The sequence below is a fragment of the Triticum dicoccoides genome, chromosome 7A (genome assembly GCF_002162155.2).
Source record: "Triticum dicoccoides isolate Atlit2015 ecotype Zavitan chromosome 7A, WEW_v2.0, whole genome shotgun sequence".
In the NCBI taxonomy this organism is placed as follows: domain Eukaryota; kingdom Viridiplantae; phylum Streptophyta; class Magnoliopsida; order Poales; family Poaceae; genus Triticum; species Triticum dicoccoides.
Window position 1 is genome coordinate 468,623,053 of NC_041392.1, and position 19,862 is coordinate 468,642,914.

At 45.2% G+C, this 19,862-nt stretch overlaps 3 protein-coding genes across 6 annotated transcripts; 1 reads left to right on the forward strand and 2 right to left on the reverse strand.

The window, feature by feature from the left end:
* The first annotated feature begins 1,018 nt into the window (after positions 1-1,018).
* LOC119330153 (succinate dehydrogenase subunit 6, mitochondrial) lies at positions 1,019-2,986 on the forward strand. The gene is made up of 4 exons (XM_037603269.1): positions 1,019-1,273; positions 1,365-1,467; positions 1,582-1,725; positions 2,728-2,986. Exons 1-4 carry the CDS (start codon positions 1,109-1,111, stop codon positions 2,739-2,741), a joined length of 426 nt encoding a protein of 141 aa, XP_037459166.1. The 5' UTR covers positions 1,019-1,108; the 3' UTR covers positions 2,742-2,986.
* A 785-nt stretch (positions 2,987-3,771) lies between these two features.
* LOC119334374 (MADS-box transcription factor 26-like) lies at positions 3,772-5,931 on the reverse strand. 4 transcript variants are annotated; one of them, XM_037606952.1, is made up of 7 exons: positions 5,573-5,931; positions 5,395-5,476; positions 5,205-5,266; positions 4,366-4,468; positions 4,248-4,289; positions 4,109-4,174; positions 3,772-4,008 (listed from the first exon to the last, which is right to left on the reverse strand). In XM_037606952.1, the coding sequence occupies exons 1-7, from the start codon at positions 5,752-5,754 to the stop codon at positions 3,847-3,849; spliced, it is 699 nt and encodes a 232-aa protein (XP_037462849.1). In that variant the 5' UTR covers positions 5,755-5,931; the 3' UTR covers positions 3,772-3,846. The 4 variants fall into 4 exon arrangements, with proteins under 4 accessions (XP_037462849.1, XP_037462851.1, XP_037462850.1 ...); XM_037606954.1 differs by having other exon boundaries at positions 4,109-4,159; positions 5,573-5,930; XM_037606953.1 differs by having other exon boundaries at positions 4,118-4,174; positions 5,573-5,930.
* Positions 5,932-9,732: 3,801 nt separating this feature from the next.
* On the reverse strand, positions 9,733-12,569 carry LOC119330506. The gene is made up of 3 exons (XM_037603613.1): positions 12,246-12,569; positions 10,494-10,608; positions 9,733-10,099 (listed from the first exon to the last, which is right to left on the reverse strand). The coding sequence occupies exons 1-3, from the start codon at positions 12,486-12,488 to the stop codon at positions 10,026-10,028; spliced, it is 432 nt and encodes a 143-aa protein (XP_037459510.1). The 5' UTR covers positions 12,489-12,569; the 3' UTR covers positions 9,733-10,025.
* Between the last annotated feature and the right edge of the window lie 7,293 nt (positions 12,570-19,862).

Genomic DNA, 19,862 nt, shown 5'->3' on the forward strand with positions numbered 1-19,862 from the left:
TAACGATATTGCAATAAACGAGCCACAAGACATTCTTTTCAAAAGAAAAAAGACTATGATTTGTATATTCTTTTGAGTGGCCAACTACATTTTGTAAGCTCTCACACACAAAAAAACTATTACCTCCATTCATTAATATAAGATGTTGGGGCGGTTTAATTTTAGGACCCTAATAAGTGTCACATGTGTGGCACGAACACATGACAACTCCGAAAGTTTTTTATGACAAATTTAGTGACACGAGAATGTCAACTCTAATTGTCAAGCATGGCAAATTTATTTTTCGGATGGCAAGTTTTAGTTTTTCGGGTTTGTTTTTTCTTTGTGGATGACAACTTTAATTGTTAAAAACATCAGAGGCAGAGTGCTTCATGCCACACGTGTGACACTTATCAATTGGGTAATTTTAAACTAACCCAACATCTTATATTAAGAAATGGAGGTAGTACAGGATGTATTTGGTTGCAACCCCGGAGAACAATTGCATGGCCTGAGACCTGCCTGAGATGTGCCTACATATTGTTCGGTTAGAGGCTTGGAATTTGGGATACCTCCCTGGCCTAGAACTGATAGCCTGGCTTGGGCCGATGAATTCGGACGCCTGGCTTCCAGGCTAATGCCACTCGGGACTAATTAGTGCACCTGCATGTGATTATTTATGGTTTGCATGCTAACTGCCGGTCAACTCAACCTGACATGCTGATTTCTTATTGTGTATACTATGTGTGCCAGGCAAGGCGTTCAACCAAACAGCAGATACACAGGCAAGCCAGACATATTTTCCCATTTCTCCAGGCTACCAGGCATCTTTTTGCCTGGCATGAAGCCTAGGGCATCAACCAAACAGACCCACAATTTGTAAGCTCTTGTGAAAAAACTCATCCCCGTAGTTTCATGTAGGCCATTCTGGCCCATCTGGGTCGTAGCCAGCCCATTACTAACCTTCTCTAGCCATCTCATGTAGACCATTCTGGCCCATCTGGTGTCTTAGCCAGCCCATTTATTAGCCTTCCTTCTCTAACCTTTTCCCCAAGTCCCCAAGGAGAGAAACGAGAAAGGCTCACCGTGGAACCGATCGAATCGCAGCGAAGCAGCGGCGGCGGCGGCGATGGGGATCGGCGAGCACTTTGAGGGCGTGAAGCAGCACTGGGCGCGCAACTTCGCCTTCCTCGACTACTTCAAGAAGGTCTACGGCCGCGACCAGCCCCTCCCCAAGTGGTCCGACGCCGACGTCGAAGAGTTCATCGCCTCCGACCCCGTCTACGGCCCGCAGGTATCTCCCAACCCTACCCTGCACCCTCTCCGCAACCCGATCCCGATCCCTCTCTTCCTCCCCTTTCTAAATTACGGAGATCCGTTTCCAGCTCAAGGCCCTGAGGGAGTCCAGGAAGTTCGCGCTCGGCGGGGCCCTGGCCGGCGCCGCGCACCTCGGCGGCGTTGCCTTCAAGTACTCCAAGAGCCCGCACGGTACGAAAATCTCTCGATCGATCTTGATTCTTGGCCTGCCTACGTCGTCGTTGCTGCTGTGGCTGATCGAGATGCGGCGGGGAATTGATCCGTGTCTGACTGCCTTGCCTGCAGGTGTCGTGCTGGCGACCGGGTTCGGAGCGCTCACTGGCGCCGTGCTCGGGTCGGAGGTGGCCGAGCACTGGTACGAGCTCTACAAGATGGACAAGCAGGGGGCCAACCTCAGGTTCATCTACTGGTGGGAGGACAAGGTCTCAGGTGTGTTGCTTTCTTCTGGCTTCATTCCACATACTACTTCCTTCTGTTTATCCTCATTGTGTGATTCAATTCCAAAAGGCAGCATGTTGCATGTTAATACATGTATGCCATGCCACTTTGTAAGAGAACATTATGATAGTGATTCCATCGGTTCCTGGTCAGAAGTTTTGACTGGGAGGTCTTGATGTTATGCCACTTGAGTGAATTTGGATTTTGGGCTGTGATTATGTGGTATTGATGATATGCCGTTTGAGTGAATTGTGTTTTCGGACTGCAATTATATGGTGTTGGTGAAGTGTTGTCTGAGTGAACTAGGAACGCTAGAAGGATATGATGTGGTTGTATCAGTTTCAACATGATGATACTCATCAACTTGCACCTGATCATAGTCCAGTAAATGCATGACAGTGTTTCGTTTAGGTTGACATTTTTCTGTTTAGCTCTCACAAAACAATTATATTATATAAGAGTGAATCATGTAGTATGAATTGCCATGGTCAAGTGGCTGCGTACAGCTGCATGCCAATATCTCATTGAGCTTTGCGTATTTCTGTTTATTTTTCTTAGAACATTATATGATAGTGATTGGCATTGTGATTGTAATTGAGTGACAGTATGACACTGTTTCATTTAGTTTTGCATGTTTTTGTTTAGCTTTCTTAAAGCATTATATGATAGTGACTCTGGCAGTGTGATTGTTGAGTGACAGTATGACAATGTTCCATTTAGTTTTGTATGTTTCCGTTTAGCTCTACTAGAACATTATACTGATAGTATCTCCAGTAGTGTTGATGTGAAGGTCTTAGGGATTTATCATAAAGCTATTTATGTGAATTAGTAGTAGTAAGGTATAAGATGAAATATGATTGTTAATTTGATGATAGTACTTGCTAACGCACCATTGTTGATCAAATTGCCTGCATGAAAGTATTTTGTTTACTTCCGCTGCCAAACATTTCCAAGATTATTCTAAACTTGCTGCAAATCTTCTTCTGTGAGCAGGCCAGAAGAATTGAAGAAGACTTCTGCATAAGCTTATGCCTGTTTCAGCATACTGGTTTGACAAGACAATGATGTCTCCAGTTTGGGATTTCTAGTTTTTACTTCCTAGTCTTTTTCCAATAAGGTGCATATTGGCAATCAACTGGACAATGTATTTTATTTTCTCTACTATGGGTTTGCTCTTAGTTTCTCTACGATGTTCATGTTTGCACCTGTGGAAAACTAAATGCCAGTACTTTTCAGTCTATCAGTTCGCACATGATCTATAAGTATTCAATGACCGTAAAAATAATATCGGGGATGCCTACTTTCTTCAAAACCATTTCCACTCAGGTTTCCAGTATGAATATGAGCGTAGGTCTTGAGGCCTGGAATTATGATCTGGGGTTCAGAGACTGGTCTCTCCTACTGCAAGTGATTATGATTCCAATTGCATAGGAGAATTCTGGAACCAGCTTTCCTGACTTGATAACTGCGTGTTTATTTGGGTCATTATTTTGATGCTATGTCATGTTGTAAGCGTCACTGCATTTATTGCCTGAGAAACTATGTTGTATCAGCATTTCATAGGTATCAACACTTCTGTAAGTAGGCACATTCACCTACCCCGAGTTTAATTAGACTGTGTTTTCTAACTCAGCTGCCGCTGGATCTATCCTTGGTACTTGGTTTTAAATATGCCTCGTCAAATTATCTGATACTAGTGATTTTCCAGCATGGTTTCTCATGCCTAATGCTAACAGTTTTTATTTGCATGTCACATTTGCTTAATGAACCAAGCTGATATCATGCATCAAATTCAAATAAACAATGTGCCCATGTAAAAACAAGTTACTCAAGGGATAGTAAGTTTGCAACATCTCAACATTCGAAGCAACACACCAACAAAGGTCTTGATTATGTGAAATAGCAACATCAGAGCTCCTCAAGAGTTCTTTAGGTAATGTAAAAGCACAGTACAGTACACTACTTAAGGCCTTAAGGGCACTCCTGAGGGAATATGGCCTATATATAAATATTACAGAGTAGTACCAGAGCAAACCATACATAAAGCAAGCTTTGTTTAGTATTAACCACCATATTACACACTAATAATAGTCCCTCAGGGCGTTATTACCATCAGAAGGAATAGCCCATATCTGAGCCCCTACAAGTAGAATAGCCACTCAGTATAGTCAGTGGGTTAGTGATCTCCTCTAACATTGGGACTGTACTAAAATGCCCATTCTGCTGATCTGCTATAGTCATGCCTACGTCGATCAGTCCATGCTGTTCTACTATCTGCAACCAGGAACACATTTTTTGGTATCAGCAACCATGCTTGCACGGCGGTCTACAACACAAAATTCTAGTTTGCAGTTCCATGTGTCAATATACGTACAATTGGTACCTTTTCCTGGAGAATTTCGTTGGCAGCTTTCAACATGCCCTCCTGCATATAAAGAATCTAACTCTACTTTCAGCAAATTGTCAATGATATTTGGGTATTTATAGATTTGAACTGTTATTAATTGACTTGCCTTGCTCTTCAGTGCCTGGATCTCTTGAATCATTATCTGCATCTGTTAGATAAGAAAGTTTTAGTGGTGCCCAAAAGAGTTTCTCTTTCAATAATTTATAGGCTTTGTGTTGAATTACCTTTGCGGAGCGGATGTTGAACATCCACATCTCCAAGTACCTCTCCAGGGCATTCAGCTCGTCAACATTCATGTGCTCATTTGCCCTGTTTCCATAGATGTACCTGCCATGGTTTTCATTTTGCCAAGATTAAGTCTCAGAGTTCATCGAAGTATAGCTAGAAGACTTTGATGTTCACGTCACAGCCTTTTCCTTTCAATCAATAGTTTTGTTTGGTTGGTGGAGGGAGTTCAACTAAATGTAAGAGCAAAAGCAGGTTTCTAAGTTTGTGCTACTTACAAACAAGTTTGTGTTGCTTTGAGATGTTTTTGTGCAAGTAAACAAAATATTTCAGGGTTACCAGGGTGCAGTGGCGGACTTAGTGAGGGCCAAAGGGGGCCATGCCCCCCACCCCCCACCCCCAAAAAGAATCAAATTTATTTCTTTCCAAACATAAGTGACTTAACTCTATACTAATTTTGTACTCCCTCCGTCCCAATATAAATGACTCAACTTTGTAGTACTAGTTAGTACATAGTCAGTTATTTTGGGAGTAATATTTAAAACTATTTGAGCCAAATTTAACGTAACACACTAGATTAGCCCTTTCAACTCTATTTAAGACTCATTTAGTCCCGTCTCAAATCGCGTTGAAGGTCCGCCACTACCAGGGCAGCTTTGAATATTAAACTATTTTTTTGCGGGGAAATAATAAACTATATTTGTGCTTATGAAATAAACTAGACATGCTGGAAACGTGTATCACTTCATCTCCATTTGTGAGCTAATGTAATCTTTACTTGGGCATAAATAATGTGACTTGTAGAAGCAAAGCGAAATGAGTAAGCAGGATGGAGTACCTCAGTCCCTTCTGCAAAAGGTCTATTTCTTGTTTCAGCACCATTGCCTCCTGCTTTGGGTCCTAGTGACAAACATGGTCAAGTTTTAGAATTTCACCAAGTTTTAGAACTGACATGCCCACTTAAAAGTCTCATGTGTGACTTAGACTTGTACATGAAGAGGAGAGGACATGTGAAGAAGCTTAATTACCACTCTCTGGTCGCCGCAGCCGTCGGCGGCCATGCCTTCTCCACTGGCACTCTTGTACCTCTCGATCAGCCCATCCATGGTTCTGCTCAAGACCAAGACAAAAAGAGATGAATGAGCTCGAGGTTGAAGGAGCAAATCAAGAGAGCCGAGAGGAAGTGCATGCACATCCTAGTCATACCCGGTGGTGGCGAGGTCGTAGAGCTTGCCGTGCGCAGAGAAGATGATGATACCGATGTCGGCATCGCAGAGGACTGAGAGCTCCCTGGCCTTCTTGAGGAGCCCCGCGCGGCGCTTGCAGAAGGTGACCTGCCGGTGGACAGGGTTCTCGATGCGCCGGAGCTGGACCTTGCCTCTCGCCATGGATGATGATGGATGGGTGGATGGATGGATTGGTAAGGGATACAGACAGACAGAGACGAAGATGATGATAGATTGCACACAACCTTCCACTAGTTTGGACTAGCTTCGAGGTTGCTGCGGTTGCACCCTTGCAGCTCTCTCTATGTGAGACTACTGTCCTGCTTAAACCACAGGTGAGGATAGAGATGTCGTTTTTATAGTGGGAGCAGGAACCAATTCCCTCCCCCCTCCCCTGGCATCCCACACAATAATAATACTTGCCTCTCTAGGCCTACATCGTCCCCTACCAATCAGTGCTTGAGGCATTTGGGCGGTCAAGCTAACAGATGGGAGGGAAGAAAGTTGGTGTGGCACCTTGGAATCCATGTGTGGCGATGCACACATGTTGTACTCCACCCTTTATTACACTTGGCTTCTATTGAGTTCTTGAAGATGAGACATGTGGCGGTTCATGGAACGGTCATCGATCGTGACCGTCAATCGACATGACTGCCGGTTAGGATGAGCTTTCTGAAGTCAACCTGGCTGGGCACAAGAACAACAACAAAATAGGCACCAGCTAGTGAAATTTCAGATCAAAACAACAAAAAACAGGTGTTAAATAGTACTACCTCCGATCCACAATAAGTGTCGTAGTTTTGAACTAACCCCAGTTCAAAACGGCTACACTTATTTTGGATCGGAGGAAGTAGTAAATTTGGTCTGTGGGCTTAAGTATGATGAACTAAGGAAATAGACGAAGAAAAAGCATTGTAAAGAGATCAGATAAGTGCTAGATGTATTGTCATTTTTCTGTTTTTTTAGAACAATTTGCTGACCTTCTTTGCCGCAACATTAGGTGGCTAATGTCTGTCTATGAATTCCTCCTCTGTTTGCTTTACGACTATATGTCTTGTTATAAAGATAGCTAGCTTTGCTAGCTTAATCAAAACAGGATGCTCATTTGGTGTCATGTCAATAACCCCTCTTTTCCATCTCTTTTGTTGGACAAAGCATCTGTACCCAACAATTTGCAGTTTTAAACACCTCACTTGATAGTGCTGCAAAAAATTCTTCATCCCTATCACCCTCTTAATATTTTCTTTTTGGCACACACAAAGCAAGGCTAAGCAAACACAGGGTAACTTGAGGACACATGAAAGTTGCTCTTTTTTCTTCCGAATGAGAATATATAGTACCTTGTTGGTGAAAAAGATGTTTCCTCGTTAAAAATACACCCTGGCATAAACATAGAGTAATTCTTTTGATCTCTACATTATGCGCTGAAAATAAAAAAATATGAGTGGTTCTAGAAACTAAATGTATCTTCCCCGGTTTTGAAGGTGTGCATGAATCTGAATTCTGGAGATTTGTGAACCTCAAGAACCCCATTGTCTCTTGTTTGATTCAGATTGCAAGATCTTTAATTGCCTGGATCGCATGTAATTTGTTCTTTGGTTTTCAAGAGCTCACCTTCATTCACATCAATGGTAGACAAACAAAGTGCTGGAGAGTCAATCCCTAAAGACTTTGCATAAAGGGTGTATGGAGATCAGAACAAGAAAAACTACTTCTCCCAGATGTCAGTCTGGATTCATCAGTGAAATGGAGGAGTCATGGGAGGCTGCCACCTGTTGAGACATCTCCTTGTGGGATGCTTCATAGTAGATGCTAGTGGTTTAGGGCATAAAGCTTCAACAGATTCCAATTAATTTGCCTTTCGATTAATGAAAGGGAAAAGGAGGGTGAGTGCTCATTGGATATTCCCAAGAGAAAGATTGCTGTCATGTCATCTCCTCCCAGCTGCATGCTTGGCCTATGACACTTGAGACCTTTTAGATGCTAGCTCTTTCCAGTGTTCTCTAATCCACCAGCATAACATGCTGCTACTGTAGTTAAAGATGTATACTAGTACCATACTCCTAGCTAGTCATGGATATGTTATTATTTGTGGGCCACTTTCTGTTCATGGTTCTTTGGCCTTATTAGGTGGCTGCTGTAAGCCCAATTTTAAAATTACTCTATGTTGAGATAGCAATCTTGCCTATCATGGCCCTGTCTCTACAGATATACATAACTAACTAGTGTCATCAACAACAAGATTGTTTCAAGGAATATATTTGAAACTATACCAAAGTAAAGCGCATTTTGTCACAAATACGCAACGAGTTCAGCAATCTTAAATAATCAGGGAATATTAGCATTGGCTCTTGAAAAGTATAGCCCTCTCTTAAATCATCCAAATATTAAAATGAGTCTCATGGTAATGAACAACTTGGAGAATCAAGAATGAAGCCCGCCAATCATATTAGGTAACATCATCAGATTAAAAGCAGGCTGCAAATAATACTGCTTATATCCCCAAAGTTAAGCTCATGGCTTCACGGCTACAGATTGCTGTTATATTTCTACCTAGGGTGAAAAAGTTACCTTTATCAGATATTATATTTATGTCTTAAACTATACAAGCGCATTAGCCCTCATTTCATAACCAAGGTGCGCAGCAGCTGCGCGAAGCAATCCATGATCGAATTCCTCCAAGATTCTTGTAGTTAGGGCTCTAGTTTAATGAAGCATCTTATTGAGCAATATCACACAAGAACTAGGCCACTTTTACTCCTTTCATATTTTGGCTCATGATATCTGGTCGGTTTAATCCGCTAACCGGCAATGGACAGAGAAGCTTGTCCACATCGTCTAAGATGGTTTGAGCATATACATCACAGGCCTACAGAAGCGCCAGTGCATAGCGAACGATTAAGGCGTGCTAATAATATCAAGAGAGGGCGGGGTAGACCAAACTTGACAAGGAAGGAGTCCGTAAAGAGAGATCTCAAGGACTAGAATATCATCAAAAGATCTAGCCATAGATAGGGGTGCATGGAAGTTAAACTATCCACGTGCCAAAACCATGACTTGGTTTAGACATCTTATGGATTTCAACTCTAGTCTACACCAACTTGTTTGGGATTGAAAGGCTTTGTTGTTGTTGTCGTCGTCTGCAACCACATTTATGCTAAGGGTGTGGCTAAGTCTCAGTCGACTGAGATTTAACGAAGCCTCAGTCAAGTGACATAATTTGCAAGAAAGAAAAAGAAAAAACTAAAAAGAAAATTTTGCACAGATCTCAATCGGATATAGCATCGACTGAGACATAACCAGTCTCAATAGACTGAGATTTAGCAAGATTGTAATGTTAATTTAACGACCATGTTCAACCTATCTAAGTTTTACATAGATTAAGGTAGAGATGATATGCAAACCTATACCTAGTCTATATGCCTAGGCACATAGAAAAGTTAACAGAAGGACTAGAAATATGCTAGTGGCACAATGTGCAAGCACTTGCTCATGTCTGCCATGGTGCATTGAATTTTCTCTCCTCTTTGTCTTTGTTATTATGCTGCATGGTGGATGTACTAAGACATGACAACAAGTACTTAGTAATCATCAATTGGCTGCTACAGGTCGGTAGCCAATGGCGTCTGAAAAGCCCACTTTTGTATGATGCATGATGCAAATGCCCAAGGCAGAGGAGAGCAAAACCATCCAGGACCACTGCCTGCCTGCCTGCCTTTGGCTCTGAATCTAGGAACACCAAAAGCAGCCAATGGAGAGCTTGGCAAGTTGCAGGGTCTGTTAGAACAAAGGAGAGAAATGCTTGGTTATGCATGCTGAAATAGATCCCTAGAGACGCATAGTTTATGGTTTCTAGTTAGGGAGCCTTGCTGGTCCAACAAATGTTGATTTGCTTTCTGCCATAGGAAGAGGTATATGAGGAAAAAGGAGCAAGATATGGTCCTATTTGTTTTGTTTGACTGAGAAAAACAAACCTGTTAAATAGTAGCCATTTCCCCTTATAAACAGGGATGTGTCCTTCGATTCCCGCCGGTTTCTATTCCTCTATTTTTTACCAAGAACATCAGTTCTATTTTCTCGATAGACAAATTAATCTACAATGATTAGTGTAGCTAGGAGGACGTGGATGCAAACATGACATCCAATGAAGGACCATAATCTCTTTCAGAAATATGGGAATTTGGGCACAAACACTAACTTTTATCTTTTACAAATTTGGACGAAAACAAAAGACTTCTGAGAACAAAGATCTGCATATAATGCAACCATTTTTACTAGTGGAAAATGCATGAAACTTCAAAATTAGACAGACCACACCCGCCTTATAAAGCATAAACAAGTCCTGGAAACTAGCCAGACCACACCCGTATTCAGAATCATAAACAGGTCCTCCAGAGCCTAGCGCAGCAACTTGTTCCATGGCACGTCGGTGATCAGCGAAACCGCCGGGAGCTATCCTCGCTTCCCAGTCCAAGGGATCTCTGTGCATTGGCAATTCCTTCTTCATCTGCAAGAGATGCAGTCAAAGCAGAAATAAGCAATTGTGTTGTAATTGAGAAAACAACGAGGGGCACGTTACATAAGTGAACTATTATAGATAAAGTTATCTTGGTATCTGGGCATCTGGCACATATTTTAGATTAACAACACAATTTATCTTGATGATATCTGGGCATCGAGCACATATTTTAGATTAACAACACAATTTATCTGGCACATATTCTATATAGATAAAGTTATCTTGATGTAGTGGCTTGAAATCAATAACAGTGTTATTTTATAGGAGTAGTTAATTTATTCACTAGGAGGAAATGCTGAATTGCGTTCTACAGAACAACAAACGAATAGGATCAGAGTAAACCAGGTTAATACAATACTATCTTGCCATTGACTGAGCTCACCCCAGAACTGCGTGAAGATCTTGAAGAAAAAGTTCACATTACGGGAGACACTGTATGCCATCACAGGAGGAAGAGGCTTGACAAGTGTGTCCACCGTGAAAACTCTCCGCAGGAACTGCAAAACAAAGGGCTTCTTGTCAGACAATTAACCAACGACGAACAAAATAAGTACAAGATTCCTTTATTTCAAAATCAATTATCCTCGATAGGAGCAATTTGTTGATTTGCTTATTCGTCTAGACATCTACATAAACTTCGAAGTGAATGAAACATTAGGACCACACAAAGTGAATGAAGTATTAGGAATCACACACAATGAAAATATCTCTATCTTTTACCAAATAAGAAGTCAATATCTTCTGTCATAGTTCTTATGCACAATATCAGGATCGCCTGTTGCAACCCCTCCTCTCCGGGTTAAGGTGCAACAAGGGGTATACCTCTTTGGGAGGATGGGTCGCAAACCAAACAATTCCGGGTCGACGGCCATGGTAGGACATAGTTTTTTTCACTGAGATTACTAGTACCATTTTTTTTTACTCACGCCAATTTTTAGAGGCTAAAAGTTTTGATATAGCAAACAATTATAGAAGATCAAATGTCTAAGTTGTGAAACAAATGGAAAAAGTTGGCATGTGACTTGCTGGGTTGGCCTAGCACAGCACACACATCTTTCTTATTTTCACGTACTCCAGCCCTAGCATCTTATTCTTACCCTCAACCACCAAGTCCTGAACACCATGTGTTAATTATATTCTAACCATCAGTCTCTCAGCTCCCACCAACACCCATCCTGCTGTCACTTCCGACCCCTCCATCCACCAGCGATAGATTGAAGCACCGCTGTGGTTGTCCGACAAAGAATCAAAGGCAACCACAGGTACGCTCAGCGCAGGAAAGGGGCGGGCAACATCCAAGCATGGTCATGGTGCCACCATGGTAATAGCAGGATGAGGAGCGCCAAGTGACACAACAACGACTGCATAGTGCGAGTTCTCATTTGGGATTGAGAGCAACTGTTTTGCGCGGTGTTAAGTCCGCCAACCCACGGTGATCCCTACTTACTCGACACTAACCCTTGACTGGGGTGATCGATCACAGGTCAAGGGATGTGGCGTCGACCCATGATCCCTGTTTCTATGGGTAGGAATCATGAACAAGTTAGCACAGATTCAAGAAAAACTGTGATAAAAGCCATGTAGGGTAGAGGATACTCGGACATGGCCTTCCATTTACACAACTGTGCTTGTCAGCGGCAAATTATTTACTATTTTTTCTTGATAATCTTGAGTAAAATAATATGGTCACCTGAATTAAGATGGAAACCATGATATGAGAGAAACCAAGAGCTGGCAATTGTGGAGCTGTTTATTTCATCTAATACAATTTACAAATTTGTGTTGCTATTGACCGGACCCTTTGTCTTAATTATTGTGGTTAGGGTTATGACGGTAAAAGGTGAAGTGCGATCTTGTGAATTTTGGCCAGCAATGTTCAGATGGTTTTGAAGTGCCTCTATCCAAAAAACTAAATCTATTGTTTCAGTTTTACTACCATTAGGTCCATTACCAGTTGATTGAACCCTCAACTTGCTAATTAATCCAGAAGAAAATCCTTCTGTTACGACTGCAGCCTCCGCGAGTTCACAATCTGTCGAACACCTAGAGCGAATCGCCTAACAGCAATAAACAAGGAAGAAGCATAGGGGAAGGGGGAGGGAAGAGATTGGTGCGTGGCGCGGGCGGGGTATACCCTGCTGTTGCGCTGGAAGGAGCAGCGCAGCTCGGGGTCGATCTCGTCCTCCTCGAAGTCGTCGACGGCGAGGTCGAGGTCCGGGCGCTTGCTGCGTGGCATGTTCATGGTGGGCGTCTCCCCGGGGTTGCTGGTGACGGTGACCTTCCCCTCGCGGCTCATCCTGGACGCCTCGTCGTCCTCCTCCGCCTCCCCCGTCCGCCATGGCGCCGACGACAGCAGCTCCTTCCTCTTCCTCACCATCGTCCTCTCCTTTCTTCTCGCGTGTTGTCGTTTGCTTTCGGTTTGGTTTTGCGAGGAGGAAGGAAGGAAGGGGATGACGATGACGAGAGGATGAGGTAGGAAAGCTTTCCGTTGGGCTCTGTGGGTCGGATTGGAGAGGAAGTGGACTTTCGTGGGCTGAATCACGTGCTTTAGGATGGACGCGCTGAAGGATCTCAAAAAAAAAAGGATGGACGCGCTGGATGTCGTATGGGCCTGCCCATTTTACGGTTTTTCTATCGTTTTTTCCCTCTTTTCTTTTTTCGTTTTCTACTTTTATTTTTATTTTTTTCGTTTTTATTTTTATTTTTATTTTTAAAAAAATTCACGTGTTTTTGCGAATTTTATTTCCAAATTCGCGTACATTTTTTTCTTCATCGTATTCAAAAAATGTTCATCAATGTAAAAAAATATTTATCGAATTCATTTTTTGTTCATCGTATTTAAAAAACTTTTATCAAAATTCAAGATATGTCCATCGTATTCACAATTTGTTCATCATTCTCAAAAATATATTCATAAATTTCTATAATTGTTCATAAAATTCAAATTTTGATCATGGAATTCAAAATTTGTTCATCAATTTTTCAAAAAAAAATTCACCTAACTCAAAAACATATTGATCTTATTCAAATTTTGTTCACCATAATTTTTAAAAATGTTCATCAATATCCAAATTCACTAGCATTTTTTGAAATGACGAACATTTTTAAAATTCGTGCATATTACTTGTATTCTGGGACATTTTTTGGCTCAACCAACTTTTCAAAATTCTCATTCTTTTTAAATTTGGAGCTATTCCGAAATCCTGAATTATTTAAATAATAAAAAATGAAAACAAAAAAATAGGGGGCGCCGCACCGCCACTCATGGGCCGGCTCAAATGGGCGCGCGAGGGGAGCAGGGTTGCGCGCTGTGTGACTCCCACAGCGAGTGCGCCAAATAGGAGGACCCCTGTTGGATGTCGTAGGCCCTTTCGTGTCAAACTTGAATGGGCTGTCATTAATCAGCTTGCGGGCGTATACAAATCGAGTTGGATTTCATTGACTCAGAACGAAGCATCAAAAGAACACAGACACAACAACTCCACACCTGTGTCTAAAAAAACAAGTTCGCACCTGGCCTTTCCGAAGAAAATACAGTCCAGGATTCATTCCCACAGTTTTTTAATACAATAGATTTTTTTTACTTATCTCCTGAGAATACCATAGACACCATTTCTTCACGAAACATCATACGTGAATAAAATGGTCGACCAGGTTTGATACCCTAAAATTTCAGATTTTTATCATTTTTCCTGGTATTTTTTCATTACTATTCGTATAGGGTTCACGGGCAGCCAAGAGCTCAAAGTCCGTGTCCCTGCTATAATCTAATACTTCATCCGTTTCTTTGCATATAAGTTTTGTCTTAAATCAAACTTCATAGAATTTCACCAAGATTGTGAGAAAAAAAGATCAACATTGACATCATCAAAACGATATCATTACATGCATCAAGGACTTAATTCATATCGTACACCTCAACTATTCTAGATGTTGATGCTTATATAGAAATTTGGTAAAATTTCACAAAGTTTGATTTAAGATAAATCTTATATGCGGAACAAAAAAAAACGAAGGGAGTATTTCTCTAACGTGCATTGAGAATGCGCGCAATACATGATAGTGAAATGTAGGTCGCAACGGCTCAACGTGTTAGGAGAGAAACATAAATATGTTGAATTGTAATGCAGCGACGTAGGGACATTGACAAGTAGATAGCCGGCGGACGGAGAGAACTGCAGGCGTAGAGCGGCTGCGTTGGCACAACTTTCTTGTCATGATGGTGTCTTTTGTAGTTGGCAGCCCTGCTTCCGGTTGGAATTAGTCTCTGGTTTCATACCAGCGGCAGCTAAGCTGAAAGCCGGCCTCGCGTCCCTTTCGGATAGCTACCGCTCAACTGATGACGATCCATGCCTGCTTCACACGCTTAATCTTTCTTCTTGAGAAGAGGTGGTATCTGATGGTGGCTTCTTCCGGGCAAAATCACAACGAACCAGTTGTTTCCGAGCAGAAGCAAACGTCACAAACCGGAACTTTTCCTCGTATTTTTTTCCTCAGTGCATGCTTTTTTTTTGAAGCATCGGTGCATGCTTTATTCTTGTTCTGGACGTAGGATCTGCTCCCCGTAAATTCCCGATATCTACTGGATTTTTTTTCTAGGGTGTTTTCTTTTCTTTTCATTTTGTCTGGATAACTGATTGTTACTTCAAGGAGAATGTGAAAATGTGAGGAAGGATTTTTAGATGTCACTGATTGTTAGGCCTATTTAAATATATCAAACTTTTTTTTACAGCCGTATCAAACATTTTATGTTCTTGAGATTTCAACACCCTATCTATGCAAAGGACTGAAAGATGTGCGAGTGTGACACACATTCAGAGAAAGAGTGGGGCGGATATTTTCAACACATGGTAGACACTAGACACCATAGAGTTTACATATCAAGTTTGCGATGGGTATGTAACTTATATAACTAATCTATTCAGATATAATCGAACCCTTTTTTACAGTCATATCAAACATTTATGTTCTTGAGATTTCAATGCTCCTATGTAAACAAAGGACTGAATGATGTGCGAGTGTGAACAACATACGGAGTGAGAAAGAGTGGGGCAGATATTTTGAACACATAGGAGACACATAGATGTAACTTGCTGTCACGCCTGCTGATGATACATCCGCAACGGACTGAAAGTGCAGTTCAGTTAACTGAACTAACTGAACTGCAACAGAGCTAGTGTGTGTGTGTGTTGGGCCAGAGGCAGTGTGTGGGTGTGAGAGGGCCCAGGTGGGCGGCTAGGCAGTGTGTGTTCTGAGACCGTGTGTGGGTGTGAGAGGGCCCAGGTGGGCGGCTACATATTGTACTGTGGATGAGATGCTGGGTATGAATGGAAAAAGATCTCAATTCTCCTTTCCCCTTCTCCAAGCTCTCCTCTCACCCTCTGCATCTCGATCCCCTTTCTCATCCCGATCTCCCCTCTCCCTTGGGTCATGACAAATCTGGTATTCAGAGCCAATTTTTTTGCTCATTACCTCGCCGCTGCCACTGTCTCACACCCACTCGATCGCCGGTAACATCCACCGGGTTAGGTGCGAGCCGCTCCGGCGAGTTCGCACAAAATCCTACTCGGGGTTCGGTTGATTTGGAGCGAGACCACGGCGCCGCCCTCCAAACCCTCGGCCCAGACTCGTCGGGTGCTCGACGCCATGTCGGAGACGACCGACAAGCTGCAGAACCTGCTCGAGTCGGTCATCCGCCGTCTCGACGCGAACCAGAAAACTGCCGACGAGCGCCACCAAGCACAGCTCTCCTACAACAACCAAGTCTCCGACGAACTCAAGCACCTCACCAAGCAGATCGACCTCACCCAGGACGACGTGGATGAGGCCCGCAAGACCCCGCCAGCGCCTGATCCAGTCACCACGCACGGCGCGGGCACCTCGTCTCCGTCAGCAACCGCGGACTCCTCCGCGCGTGCACCACCACCACCACCTCCACCACCGATCCGCCCCTCACCGACCCACCTCTACACGGACGGCGCGACGCAGCTCCCATTCGCACGGCTCGTCAACCACGGGCCCCCGCTGCTGATTGCCGGGGCCCCGTCGCCCACCGAGCGCGAGCGCCAGGGTGACTACTACACGAAGCCGCCCAAGCATGATTTCCCTCGGTTCGACGGCACCAAACCGCGCATCTGGCTGGAGCGGTGCGTGTCCTACTTCGAGCTGTACCGTGTGCCGCCGCACAATTGGGTGACCACCGCCGCGCTATACATGGAAGGCCTGGCGGCAATGTGGCTGCAAGCATACCGACAGAAGCATCCCGGGGTCAGTTGGGCGATTTTCAGAGCAGCAATCGAGGAGGAATTCGGGCCAGAAGAATTCGAAACACAGATGCATGAGTTGGTTCAGTTACGCCAGACAGGGAGTGTGCAGGATTATCGGCAGCAATTCGAGACCCGCATGTATCATCTCTTGTCCCTGGACCCGACCCTGAGCACACAGTTCTTCATATCACAGTTTCTGCTGGGACTTAAAGATGAGCTACGGCTTGGGGTGCGACTGCAGAGCCCCTCTAGCATCACACGAGCAGCCGTGTTTGCGCGCATCCAGGAAGAGGAATTCGAGAAACAGCGTCTGTCGCGCCATCGCATTGTGCCAGTGGGTCGTCCTCCTCCCCCAGCAGCACCAGTTCCCGCACCGGCACGAGCAGCGACACCTCTGCGACAGGGTGGGGATGAGTACGCCCGGGAACGTCAACTGCGCGAATTCAGGCGTGCCAATGGCCTTTGTTTCTGCTGTGGTGACAAATACTCCCGCGAGCATCAGTGCAAACTCACTGGACAGATTTTGATGATAGAAGTGGGTGATTTCGGCGAGATTTTGTCTGATGACACGGTGCATGCATTGCAGCTGCTGGACGCACCAGGGGCGCAAGAGCCTGAATGTTGCTCTCTGTCTGAACATGTTGTATTTGGCGAGGAAGGCCCTGCTACAATTCGCTTGCGCGCACAAGTGGGTGATCAGGTTATGCTGCTACTGATGGACTCGGGAAGCTCACACAGTTTCATCAGTGAAGCGTTCACCGCCCGGATCGCTGCCCGAACAGAGAAGTTACCCGTGGTTACAGTTCGAGTGGCCAATGGTCAGAGATTGCATTGTGACAAAATTGTTCACTAGTTGGCATGGCAGGTCCCAGGGCACACTTTCCATACCGATCTCCGGGTTCTGCCGCTGAGCGCGTATGATGGAGTGTTTGGCATCGACTGGCTCTTAGCGCACAGCTCCATGCTCTGTCACTGGCAACTAAAGACGATCCAATTCGACGTCAATGGCAAAACTGTCCACCTGCAGGGAGTAAAATCTTCAGACATGCCTCGCATAGCGGAATTGGATGACTATGAATTGCATCGCATGGAAGTGGCGAATGACATTTGGACAGCAGCCCTGGTTACCATCAAGCAGACGGAAAAAACCCAACCTGAACCTGTTCCCCCAAATATTCAGTTATCTGAATTTGAAGACGTGTTTGCTGAACCCACTACTTTGCCACCCCGTCGTCAGTATGACCATGGCATTCATTTGGAGCCAGGCACTACGCCTATCAACACCAAACCTTACCGTTACTCGCCGGCACAAAAAGATGAAATCGAGCGGCAAGTACAGGACATGCTCAACTCCGGTGTTATCGCGCACAACATGAGCCCTTACGTTGCCCCGGTCCTGCTGGTCAAGAAGAAGGACGGCAGTTGGCGTTTCTGTGTCGATTTTCGACGACTCAACTCTGCAACAGTGAAGAACAAATTTCCCCTCCCGTTAGTTGACGAGCTCCTGGACGAATTGGCCGGCGCCAAGTACTTCTCCAAGATTGATTTATGTGCTGGATACCATCAGATTCGAATGCGGGAAGAGGACGAGGAAAAGACTGCCTTCAAGACACACCACGACCACTACCACTTCCGGGTGATGCCATTCGGCCTTTGCAATGCTCCGGCAACCTTCCAATGCTTGATGAATACAATGTTCGGCCGTTATGTGCGTAAGTTCATCATCATATTTTTGGACGACATCTTGGTATTCAACACTGACCTGCAGGAACACGAGGAACATCTTCGCCTCACTCTGCAACTCCTCCGCGAGCATCAACTATTCGCCAAGGCCAACAAGTGTTCGTTCGCACAAACAAGCATTGAATACCTCGGGCATGTGATCTCACAAGAGGGAGTTGCTACAGACAATAGCAAGACCAGCGCCATGCAGTCCTGGCCCGTGCCCACCACGCCCATGGAGCTGCGCGGCTTCTTGGGGCTGACAGGCTACTACCGTAAATTCGTCCCCCATTACGGCATCATCGCCAAGCCCCTGACGCAACTGTTGACGAAGAAAGGGTTTCTCTGGGACGACAAAGCGCAGCAAGAATTTGACATGCTCAAGCGCGCCATGGTGAGCACGCCAGTGTTGGCGCTGCCCAATTTCAATCGCCCGTTCGCCATCGAAACGGATGCGTGCGATACCGGCGTGGGCGCGGTGCTTATGCAAGATGGCCATCCAGTGGCCTACCTCAGCAAGGCTCTGGGAGTACGCAATCAGAAGCTATCCACATATGAGAAGGAATTTCTCGCCATCATGATGGCCATCGACAAATGGCGGCCGTACCTGCATCGTGCTCCATTTGAGATCGTCACTGACCACAAGAGTCTTTGTGCACTTGACGATCAACAACTGGTAACCGATCTCCAGCGCAAAGCCATGTCTAAGATGGTGGGGCTGCAGTTCTCCTTCCGTTACAAGAGGGGCGTCGACAACAGTGCTGCCGTTGCGCTGTCCCGCGTCGGTCATCTCCTGGAGCTCGACGCACTGTCCATGTGCCAACCACAATGGCTACAAGAAGTTGCCAATTCCTACGAGACCGACCCCGACTCTCAAGAGCTGCTCACCAAGCTGGCTGTCATCAACACTGACGATCAAGGGTGCACCCTGCAGCAAGGCGTAATTCGGCAACGCGGTCGACTCTGGATCGGCGCCAACTCAGCTCTTAAGACCAAACTCATCACTGCTCTCCACCATAGCGCCGTGGGAGGTCACTCAGGCGCCAAAGCAACATATCACAGAGTGCGCAAACTTTTTGCCTGGCCAGGTCTGAAGCGTGCCGTTGAGGATTTTGTTCGCCAATGCACTGTCTGCCAGCATGCCAAGCATGAGAACACGCACCAGGTGGGCAAGCTCCAACCCCTTCCAATACCTACAACGCCATGGCAAGACCTCACCATGGACTTCGTCGAGGGATTACCCAAATCTGAAGGGTACGATTCCATCATGGTCGTCGTCGATCGCCTGACTAAGTTCGCGCACTTTGTGCCGCTCCGGCACCCCTTCACCGCGGTCCACATCGCCCGCGCGTTTTGGGACAACGTCATCAAGCTGCACGGCGTGCCTCTCTCCATCGTCTCTGATCGGGACAAGATCTTCACTAGTGCCATGTGGCGCGAACTGCTCGCCGCGGCAGGCACCAAGCTGCTGTACTCCACCGCCTATCACCCGTAGACGGACGGGCAGACGGAGCACGTCAACCAGTGCCTGGAGATGTATCTCCGGTGCGCCGTCCATGACACCCCGCATCGATGGCGCAAGTGGCTGCCGGCAGCTGAGTTTTGGTACAACTCTTCCCACCACTCATCTCTGAAGTGCTCCCCGTTCAAGGCGCTCTACGGCACAGAACCCAACCTGGGCGGCCTTCCTCAACTCAGCTCCGTGCTGCCCGTCGACGCGTCCTCTGGTGACTTGGACTGGGCCGCGCACACCGACCTGTTGC

Coding starts and splice junctions, on each gene's coding strand:
- LOC119330153 (XM_037603269.1), top strand. CDS start 1,109: ATGGGGATCGGCGAGCACTTTGAGGGCGTGAAGCAGCACTGGGCGCGC. Junction 1,274..1,364: donor ACCCCGTCTACGGCCCGCAG/GTATCTCCCAAC, acceptor ATCCGTTTCCAG/CTCAAGGCCCTGAGGGAGTC. Junction 1,468..1,581: donor GTACTCCAAGAGCCCGCACG/GTACGAAAATCT, acceptor CCTTGCCTGCAG/GTGTCGTGCTGGCGACCGGG.
- LOC119334374 (XM_037606952.1), bottom strand. CDS start 5,754: ATGGCGAGAGGCAAGGTCCAGCTCCGGCGCATCGAGAACCCTGTCCAC. Junction 5,267..5,394: donor GCTGCGGCGACCAGAGAGTG/GTAATTAAGCTT, acceptor GTTTGTCACTAG/GACCCAAAGCAGGAGGCAAT. Junction 4,469..5,204: donor CTTTTGCAGAAGGGACTGAG/GTACTCCATCCT, acceptor AAACCATGGCAG/GTACATCTATGGAAACAGGG.
- LOC119330506 (XM_037603613.1), bottom strand. CDS start 12,488: ATGGTGAGGAAGAGGAAGGAGCTGCTGTCGTCGGCGCCATGGCGGACG. Junction 10,609..12,245: donor CCTTCCAGCGCAACAGCAGG/GTATACCCCGCC, acceptor TTTGTTTTGCAG/TTCCTGCGGAGAGTTTTCAC. Junction 10,100..10,493: donor GATCTTCACGCAGTTCTGGG/GTGAGCTCAGTC, acceptor CATCTCTTGCAG/ATGAAGAAGGAATTGCCAAT.